General features: G+C 42.1%; 1 protein-coding gene across 1 annotated transcript in view; it reads left to right on the plus strand.

Moving 5' to 3' along the window:
* Positions 1 to 6545, plus strand: part of LOC121329356 (metabotropic glutamate receptor 7-like) — a 240011-nt gene extending 233466 nt beyond the window's left edge. The window contains exon 10 of the mRNA XM_041274925.1: positions 5215 to 6545. Within this exon, the coding sequence (XP_041130859.1) occupies positions 5215 to 5264 (50 nt within the window). The 3' untranslated portion in view covers positions 5265 to 6545. The remainder of the gene's footprint in view (positions 1 to 5214) is intronic.
* Positions 6546 to 11102: the final 4557 nt, after the last annotated feature.

Below are 11102 nucleotides of genomic sequence, written 5' to 3' on the forward strand. Positions count from 1 at the left end.
TTGCAGAGAAGAATAAAGTATGCCTATATTGGCAGATAGCAACAATTAATATCTGCTATTTGTATCTTTTTCAATGTTTTCTTGAAATAGACAGAGAAGCTTGTGGAAGTGTGGTTTATCTGATCCAGTATTGCTTGTTGCTGTCTACTCTGTCTGTGAAATTAAACAGTGTATAAAGTAGAGAGACCTAACAAAACTGTTCAAGTTGCTCTTACCTCATATGCATTGCTTTGTATCACTTATACAGCTCTGGCCAAATGTTTTGCATCACCCTCTAGAACTCACAAATTTTGCTTCATAAAGTTGAAAGAAACCTGCTGAATAATGTTACATTAACATATTGAATTACATACCACTTTGTAGTTTTCCATGTACTTCACAGAAAAATCTAAGATGAAATACTGTACTGCCATTATGGCTTACAGTAGACTTTTGTAGTTTCTTTGGACAGATGTTAAACAAAATATCTTAATTATGTTGAAACAGTTTTTTCGAATTCTAAGTGATACAAAACGTCTGGCCATAACTATAAATCTTACATTGTCTTATATACAAAATGCACACTTTATGTTAAATATGCAGTTTATTTTCAATAGTAATTAGTGAATGAAAAATATCTGAATGTCTTTTCCACTATTTTGACCCTAACCCTAACCCGTCATGAAGGAACACAGCTGACTTCTGGGAGTCTGAGTTCTTGTTAATTTAACAATACTTTGACTGATTTTATACTTTGAAGATTTGTCATTTATACCCTGTGTATGCCAACCTGCATGAAACCCTGCGTGTGAGAATAAAAGATGTTGGTCAGCAGTCGGTGATATAGAAACAATAGACACTCATGTGTAGAAATGTCAGACCCCTTTGTGCTTTAATTAGGCATTAGGCATCCTAAACAACTTCTAAAAACAACTTCTCATGCATTTTACTGTTTGTGGCTACTGTGCCTATAGGAAGTATTCAACCCCCCCCCCTTCAATGTCTGAAAAAATGGGGGAGTCAGTTGTGTGAAAAAACAAATCAATTAAAAATATAAACCTGAAAAGTCTTCATTAGATAAGTATTCACCCCCTTTGCTATGACACTCCTAAATAAGCTCAGGTGCAACCAATTGCCTTCAGAATTCACACAATAAGTTAAATGGAGTCCATCTGTGTGCAATAAAAGTGGTTCACATGATTTCAGATTAAATATACCTGTCTCTGGAAGGTCCCACAGTTGGGTAGTGCATTCAAAACAAAAATACTATCATGAAGACCAAGGAGCTTTCAAAATAACTCTGAGATAAAGTTGTAGAGAGGCACAGTTCAGGGGAGGGGTATAAAAATATTTCAAAGGCATTGAATATCCCTTGGAGCACAGTCAATTCGATCATTAAGAAGTGGAAGGTATATGGCACCACCCAGAATTTGCTTAGAGCAGGCCGTCCTCCCAAACTGAGCAGCCGGGTAAGAAGGGGATTGGTCAGAGAAGCCACCAAGAGGCCAATGAGAGGCATACAGTGTTCTATGGCTGAGATGGGAGAAACTGTCTTTGTGTCAACAATAGCTAAGGTACTCCACAAATCTGGTCTGTATGGAAGAGTGGCAAGAAGGAAGCCATTTCTGAAAAAAAGCCCATGTAAAATCCCGCTTGGAATTTGCAAAAAGGCATGTGGGAGACTCTGAAAAGATGTGGCAAAAGATTCGGGGGTCCAATGAAACAAAAATTGAACTGTTTGGCCTAAATGCAAAGTGTTATATCTGGCACAAACCCAACACAGCACATCACTCAGGTAACACCATCCCTACTGTGAAGCATGGTGGTGGCAGCATCATGCTATGGGATGCTTTTCATCGGCAGGGACTGGGTAGCCTGCAAGGGTAGAGGGCAAAATGGATGGAGCTAAATACAGGCAAATCCTTATGGAAAACCTACTTCAGTCTGCAAAAGACCTAAGACTGGGGTGGAGATTCACCTTTCAGCAGGACAATGACCCCAAGCACACAGCCAAAGCGACATCGGAGTGGCTTAAAAATAAGAAGGTGAATGGTCCAGTCAAAGCCCAGACTTTAATCCGTTTGATAATCTGTTCCCCAACGATCCCCATCCAACTTAACAGAGCTTGAACAATTTTGCCAAGAAGATTTGGTGAATATTGCACGATCCAGATGTGCAAACCTGGTAGAGACTTACCCCAAAAAACTCACAGCTGTAATTGCTGCCAAAGGTGGTTCTACCAAGTATTGACTCAGGGGGGTGAATACTTATCTAACCAAGACATTTCAGTTTTTTTTTTTTTTTTTTTTTTTCATTAACTGTTGTTTCACAATAAAAATTCTCTTGCCTCTTCAAAGTGTTGAGTAGTTGTGTAAATCAAAGGGAAATAAATCTCATTTAAATGCATCAAGATTTCAGGTTGTAACACAACAAACTGTAAACATTCAAGGGGGGTGAATACTTACTATAGGCACTGTATGTGTTCCTTTTCTCTTATTATTTTAAATGTATTGCATGTGTGTCCTTGTGGCTGTGTGCTCTGCCCCTGTACATATTGTTTATGTTTTTTGTGATGTGTATGTATTGGTGCACAGGGTATAATGTGGGATATGTATCACGGGTGATTTAAAATATACAGAGCACCAAAAATAAACATCACTATTATAACATATTTATTTTCGAAAAAAATAAGGTATATAAATGATGGACATTAACAAAATGTTTTTTGTTCGTTTTTATTCACTCAGTCATTCATCCTTTGTCCATGAGACACTTGAATGACTATGACTGAAGCATATGCACTTGTCACCTAATTAGTGAGACAGTTAATTGGACACTGGGTATGGAGTGATTTCAGCTGCTGAATTGCAAGCTCGAATAAAAGCAATAAAACATAATCAGAGAAAAAATAAAATAAAAACAATAGGCCATGTATGTAGCCTGCTTTATTTAATTGCTATACATTGACAAGCCTCCAATAATTCCCTGACAGTGTAATATATTCACAGCTCTCATTTTCTGCCTTTTTTCTGCTTTCCGGAATTTAAAACTTGCCTCTTGTGTTCTTCACATTTCACTCATTCAGGTACTCAGGTAACTTCAGTTACTCAGGTAACTTCCACCAGCAGTGTCAGCTGGAGAGATTGAGCCATGTAATACTCAAGGGCTGGAGATGTAACAATACTTTTCACTAGTAAAGAATCTGTATTTTTTATTTTGACAATTTTTTGCCTTTACTCTAAAGATCCTCTGCAGTACATCATCAACTATTCTAGAATCTTGCTAATTCAATCTCAGCGATTGTAAACTGCACACAAACTCTTTGCTAGTGGGAACATGTAAAATACAATCTTGTGATTCAAGGAAAGTGAGCTGTAAAAAGACTGTAAAAATTTGACCCATTTAAATGGAAAACTATGTTATGTTTCTGAAAGGTGGATCCCCTCAAATCACATACACAATCAGAATGTTCCTGTATAGAGTTCTTGCCTCCTTGTCGTTTCTTGGTTTGGTCCTCCTCCCCTGCCTCCACCTTGCAGCATGCCTTGTCCAGGGTGCCTCTTGCTGCCCACTGACTATATGTCACCCTGTGAAGATGTAATAATGTAAAAGTGGATGAACAAGACACAACTGAGGCAAACATTTCATTTATGTTGTGACTACTTCCTTCTGCGGTAAAATTGGGGCGAATCACTTCCAGCACTTGTTTGTTAGATTGGTATGATTGAGTGTCCTTTGAGAGATTCCATGTGTACAGCAGACGTAACAGACATGGTTGTGTAGCCATATTGCATTGTTAAAGCAGTCATTTTGTTTTCAATGTTCAGTAAACTCTACCTGTATTACCACCTCTCAAACCATGAAAACCCTTACCATAAATGTTTATACTATTGTAGTGATGGGTGGGAAATGAAACTGGCTCACACAGATATTGCAGGTTCAGAAATTCAGTGGTTTATTGCAGGCAGGGATTCTGTACTCAGCAAGTAAAGCGTATTCCTTTAAAGCGAGCAGTACATCAACAGCTGAGTAGCGTAATGCTGTGTGCCACTCCAACTAAGCTGCAGTCAAAACACACAGAGTATCCGCTAGCTCTCTCATCCTGATCTCCTTCCCGCCAATGCCGTCACTCCGTTATATACCCTCATCCAATCCACTCCCCAGCACATCACCCACCAATCCCAAGCATGCATGATCTGCCCCACCTTCCATCCCTCGTTATGCAAAGTGTCGATCCCTTTTTTCCTTGCAATGTGGGGCCCCTCCATTCTGCTAGCTGAGCTCATGATTTGTTGAAATTCACTCGCTTCTGGACACCTGCAGTAGCAACTAACTTGGCTCTGGGTCAAAGAACATTCTTGAACTCTACGAACACACAATGATGTCCCGTTGTAGTAAAGCAGACCCTTGGTCGTTACATTTATTGATAAATGCTACATACTGCAGTAGTATTTTAGATAAAGCAGTTTGTTTAACAGGGTGATAATGTATACATGTACAGTAAAATGCAAGGTTAGGAAATGAAAATGCCCCTAGGCATTAATCATCAATTAAGCACAAATTACTATTAAATGAATTGCAATTAAGGAGCTTCTTTATACCCTTGAAATGTGTTCAATTCTTTCTTTGGTACCTGCTTGATATCCCTTTAATTATGTGATATTTGCTTCATTAATGTAATTTCTTATAGAGCAATAGAAACATTTAAGAGGAAGTTATAAAATGTATACAAATGTTGTTGTAGACACCAGCATTACTATGTTATATTCTAGTCTACCATTTTTACAACTGACAGCCGAGATAAACCATGTGTTTGATGTTTACAGTAGAAAAATGTAAGGTAAATGTGGTTGAAATGTTCAAGAGTGAGGCTGGGTGAGAAAGCTGAGTAGTACTGAGTCTTGTTTTGTACAAGATATTGAATAAAAAGGTAATTTCCTTCACTTTGTTCATAGGAACACATACATTGCATTAGCTATTACAAACTGTAATTAAGATATTTGCTGTGCAGCATAACAGGAACGGTGTCAATACCAGAATAAACCTAAACCACAGTAAACTGCAAAACTGGTATACCGACTCAACCCTGCACATCAGAGCAGGAATTATACTACCATTATAATAAAATCACTTCCTTTCAGAATTTGTTAGTTCTACTATAGCTGTAATTTTTTACCCAAGTGCTGGGTTACTCCTTTTGTGACTCAAGTTTGCACAATTCTTTTTTTCTTGCAGGCCCAGCAGCTAAGAAGAAGTATGTGAGCTACAATGAGCTTGTCATCTAGGCAGTACCAGCTACAGGAGAAGGTGAGAACCAGACGTTTGGTCACCCGTCCCCTTGGCGTAGGCCTCATCCTGTCTTGCACAGAGCTGCCAGGCCTTTGGAGGAGCTTGTTGGCCAGACTTCATTTGAAGGTTCCATATTTTTTTTGAGGACCCAAATAAGCTGAGAGTTACATAAAGACATCTTTCCTTAGTAAAAGTAAACAAGCCTCTTGGATGACTGAGACATTGGCAGTGAAAGGTCCTTGCAAGCTTGTGCCACCTCAAGATACCAAGAGTTTCTTCACTCTCCTAGTGTTCTCCAGAAGCAGCGAACAAAGAGACAACAGAGGAGCTATTTTGTCTGTAAATGTACTTCCAACATTTCTGTAATGTTTGTGAGGTTTTTTGCATCCTGTCATTCTTTGTTGTTTGAATTTCACTTTTTTGATTCTTGGATGCTCACGTTTTTTAAAGCCATATTCTTCTCTAAGGTGAGGTTTGTCCATAGATTTTCTTTTTTGTTTCTTGAAAATGTATATTCCTTTTATTAGTTCACAATAGTTGTGTTTCATATATTTTGTCAGAAACCATTGACCATCAACTGTATATTGAAAAAAAAAATCTCTTTCCATAGTATTTTTTATTTTAACTGAAGTAATTGATGGTATAACAGATCTGACTGATGTGTTACATGTTTGAATTTGCTAATGCATGCCTGGTATTTTTCGATGTAATAACAACATTTTACAAAACAGTTCTAATATCAGCCTGCTATGAATAGCAGTTTATTTATTTTTCTGTATTATATTTATTTTAAGATATTTTACACAGAGGGAATATGGCTTTAATTTGTCTTGGAGTTTATTACTGCCCCGCAACTATGGAAAATTGTGGAAAGGACTTTAAAAAAAGCATGTGTGTTTTATACTGTTTGTACTAAGTATATTTATGTTGCCCTTATTGCTTATGTGCCAATATTGTGGGAGACATTTAAATTTTGCCACTCATGCAAGTATACAGTGATATTGTCCAAGAATGTATCTACATAAAATAAAACCATTTGGTTATCTTTTTTTTTATTCCCTGCAACAAATTGATGGACAGGTTACTTTTTTATTGGTCTGACAAGGCACCAAATTGAAAACCAGCAGACATTTAGAAATTATTCTGTTGATAATATGACAGAACAGCATTTACTAAATGTAGTATTAAATACACTTTGCTGGTTAAACATTTCAATTTGAACAACATCCTTTGTAGTACCAACATCCTTCAGAGCTAGCCAACCAAGCACAAGACAAATCCAGTAGTGAAGAGAATTGATGGAATAATGACCCTCGCCATGGTGTCCCTTCTGAAATGGGGGGGGGGGGGGGGGGGGGGCTCTTCAGTGATGACAGGCCCTCTAAGTTAAATGAGGGTGAATTTCTATGATTCAGGGCATCACAATAACAAAGTGGTGTGTCATTTCAGAAAAAAAAAAAAAAAAAAAAAAAAAAAAAACTTTTCAGGAAGGTTTGCATACAATTGTAGTTTCACTTTTTCATGAAAATTACAAACTCTCTCCCACACTCAGTCGTCATCCTGACCTTATGTGTTGCAACTTGATTTTCAGTGTGATGTCTCACCCATACAGTTCTATTTAGTCACAGACCTATTTTCATTGTGAATGGCCTACCCTACTAAAATGTAATGACCCCTTATAAAAAAATTTTAAAAAAAGTACAGCAAAGCATGGTAAAGCCCATAAAGGTATGGTAATAAAAGACAAACCATGGTAATGCATAGTATAACAATGGAAACAGCAATGGGAAAAAAAAAACTGCATGATGACTGTATATTTACAATGGTTAACTTTTATAGGGGTCTTATTGCTTTCTTTCTTTGCTTCTCTCATGCCTTGATTGGGCTAGCAAAGAGGGAGAACAGTATGACTAAGGCTGTGATTTTACTCCATCACAACCATTAGCCCTAATGATGTTGAACTAGCTTGGTTGCCTTACTTTGTAATGTAGCCATTCACACCACTCAACACTTTGCCACATTGCAAGCATTCAAAATATGAGATAAATGGTAAAAATAAGCGCACATTTACAAGCTGCACAATACCCCAACAATGTATTTCCTGAAAGCGGAGGTTTATTGTTTTGTTCAACGCCCAACATACCGCTACATTACAGTCATAAAGCCAGCTTTGATAAAGATTTGGACATTGTGTCACAAATGTAAAGCAGAGTCCTTTGAATCTGAAACATGGAGAAAAAGACTGTCAGATATGTTTCAGGTGAAAACGTCTCAGTAGACGGGCAGGGCTTTTTAAGCTTACTAAGGCTTTCTGTGCATCAAATCTTTCCCTAAATACCCTAGACAATGTGGCTCTGAGGGGTTATTTAGAATGTAACCTAATAAATTAAGTGAACCAGAATGTGAACGTGAACTAAAATTAAATGTGCATCTGTAGGAAACTCTGAACTTTATATAAATACAAGATTCCCTTTGACCCGGATCACTGCTGTGGTGTCGGACAATGCAGCGTTTATGAAAAAGGCTTGGGAGTGGGGCATGAAACCGTTGTTTTTGAACACAGTGCATGTGGCATGTGTTGCTAACCTGTTAAAACTAGTTGGTGACGTGTGGCGTAAAAAGCTTGAAAGAGTAAACAACCTGGTTGTAGCTGTGAAGAAAGCATTTATATCCTCTGCTGCATGTGAAGCTTGCACCTGGAGGAAAAAGGAAATAATCCTTTTATTCCACCAATTCCAGTTATAACACCATGTAGAGGCGTACATTTCATTTTCTGAAGAAGAAAGGGATCGCTCTACCAGTTCATGTATTGGAGATGTTATCAATTTGTGCCAGTCACCAGAAGTCATTGAACATTTTTACAGCAGTATGTCCCTCGTATCATGCATACCTTGACAAAATATGAAGACCCTGCAATGCGTTCACATATTGTGACATTGTCTCAATACGTGAGGGTAGCCGATACATTTGCACTTTACATTGTTTTGCACTTGTGCGCACGGCGCTATGCCCCTGTGTTACGCACTCCCGTGGTAAGCACCCTTAGCATGCTGTATGACCCAGCGATGATGGGCAGGGCTGGGTATCATGCCTACAATGTGTAGTGCCAACTATTGTGACCATGCAATCGGCAGAGAGGCACTGATTGACAGTGCTGAACAAATTGGAACATACATGCAGTACCCGATTTTGTCAACCTGCAGCTTCATTTTTCAATGCCTCAAGAGAAGTCAAGAGAAGTAGCTCAGCATGTTTGAGGCCGTTCCACTGTTTGAAGACAACTGTGTACCAGTCAGGTGCTTGACAGAACCAATAGATAGTGTTGATGCAGGAAGATCATTTGCTGCAGACAAAAATGTACTTCAGGGTGACTGGCTCTCCATAAAAGCATCAAACCTCTCAATGTACAACATGTTGTATCAGAATAATATGTAATATGTGTTGGGCCTTACAATCAAAACAGACATTGACATTGTGCTGTCCCCCATCTGTACTGTATTGTACTGTATATTAAACTGATTTGCTGTCAACCGTGGCTTTGGCCTTGTGTCCCCCCTGTTGTACGCTACGTGCTACTCAGGTGTGTGACCACACAGTTAGGGTAGCAACTGTTACATAGCTGCCCCCGCTGTTTCTTAAATACCGCGGCGAGTCCTCAGCCGGTGCTACTTTGGTACCATGGTGATAACGGTACTCATTGACATACGGTACCCAGTAAAGGTAGTGCGCTGACACTGCACTGTACTCAGTGCACACGGTGCACACTATACCCGGTGCTGCATGGCACTTGGTGCACGTGGTGCACACTATACCCACCGCTGCATGGTACTCGGTGCATGTGGTGTGCACTGTACCCAGCACTGCACGGTACTCGGTGCACGCGGTGCACACGGTACATGCGGTACTCTCGTGCTTGGTGCAAGCAATACGCACGGTACTCGGTGCACGTGGTGCTTACGGTGCATGGTGCATGTGGTACGCTCATGCTTGGTGCACGTGGTGCTTACGGTACTTGGTGCACATGGTGCACACTGTACCCGGCGCTGCACGGTACTCAGTGCACGTGGTGCACATGGTACATGGGGCAAGCGGTACACTCTTGCTTGGTGCAAGCGGTACGCACAGTACTCGGTGCCCGCGATACATGCGGTAGTCAGTGCACGTAGTGCACACTCTACGTGGGGTAGCCGATACATTTGCACTTTACATTGTTTTGCACTTGTGCGCACGGCGCTATGCCCCTGTGTTACGCACTCCCGTGGTAAGCACCCTTAGCATGCTGTATGACCCAGCGATGATGGGCAGGGCTGGGTATCATGCCTACGAGGCCTGCGGGACTAATATCCCGCAGGAAGACAGACATAGACTTTGTGCTCAGTGCTTAGGTGCCGAACACACTACTTCAGCTCTATCAAGGTGGGGCCTTCTGCAGCATCTGCACGGCTTTTCAGCCCCGAGTGTTCACCAGTCACGCTGTCACAGAGCCCCTCTGGGGGAATTCCTTGTGCGCAGGCACCCGTGTCCACCCACAGCCGCTCTCTGTCGCCTAAGGGGAAATGGGTGAAGAAGTTTCGGCAGACGTGGGACGTTATGGACATGAAGGCCCAGATTGCTTGCATTATGGAGCTGCTGGAGAGGCAGCAGACCTTGGTAGCTCTGGGCACGGCCCCGCTTGAGGCTGTGCCCACAATTCCAGTACAACTGAGGGTCGCTGTACCGATCCCTGACTTCCCTGTGGAAGAACAGGGCAAGCAGGAAGAACAGGTGCTATGTTCCAAGCTTTCAATCGGGGCCTCGTGGGGGGAGTCCGCCTTCTCAGCGAAAATGAAGGTCACTAGTTCCGAGGTGTACTCGGTTACTAGTGCGCCACCAATGTCAGGGTCAGTGTCCGCGCTCATGTGGCACACAAAGGCATACCTGCAGGTCCACTGGGCAGCAGAGCCAAGTCGCTCCGTTTTTCGGCTGCGTGACACGGCTCCTTAGCCACAGCCCTTTCCCGCCTTCCCTGACTTTATGGAGGAGGTGTGCTCCTCTTGGGACCACCCAGCCACAGTGCCTAGTCAGTTGAGGCACGCTCCTCAACTAGCCTCGCTGGAAGGGGCGGAAAAGCTGGGTCTGGTGGGGTTTCCCCCTGTAGACACCACCATTGCGGCCTTGGTGAAGGCTGCACTGGTGGGAGGACAGTCTAAGGACCATATGTGCCCGAACCCGCAATGCAGGTTAATGGAGACACATGTCCATAGGGCTTATGAGCAGGGGCTCAGAGTACCCGCCTTACAAATACGAGTGGGCGGCATTTTGTGGGTGGCAAATCCAGTTTGTGGGTGGCATGCATGGACAGCATTTTACGTGACACCCCGCTCCGAGAGCCACTGAATTGCTCCTGCTGTTGAACACATTGCTCCAGATCTCCGGCCTACAGGGGCAGACCCTGGGCCAGAACCTGGCTGGCCTGTTGATCGTTTGCAGACAGCTATGGCTGTCGCAGGCACGGGTGCCTGATGCTGATAATGCTGCGCTTTTGGACACACCTATCGGCAGGCCATACCTTTGGTCCAGCAGTGGAGGAGGACCTGCAGTGGTCACACCATGAACGTGAGTCACCTCGGTAGGTGGCCGCATTGTTCCTTTCCCCCGCTCGACCTTAGGCGCCGTCTACAGGCCACACCACAAGCGAGAGTCAGAGCTCTCCCACAACAGGAACAAAGTGGCAGCCTTTCGCTTTCGCCCCATCCTGGACCTGTGGTTCCTCAACTGGTTTGTGAAACAAAGGAGGTTCCAAATGCTGACTCACCATCAGATACTTCAGTCTGTCCGGCCGGGTGACTGGTTTA

Source organism: Polyodon spathula, chromosome 16, assembly GCF_017654505.1.
Source record: "Polyodon spathula isolate WHYD16114869_AA chromosome 16, ASM1765450v1, whole genome shotgun sequence".
NCBI classification, from domain to species: Eukaryota; Metazoa; Chordata; class Actinopteri; order Acipenseriformes; family Polyodontidae; genus Polyodon; species Polyodon spathula.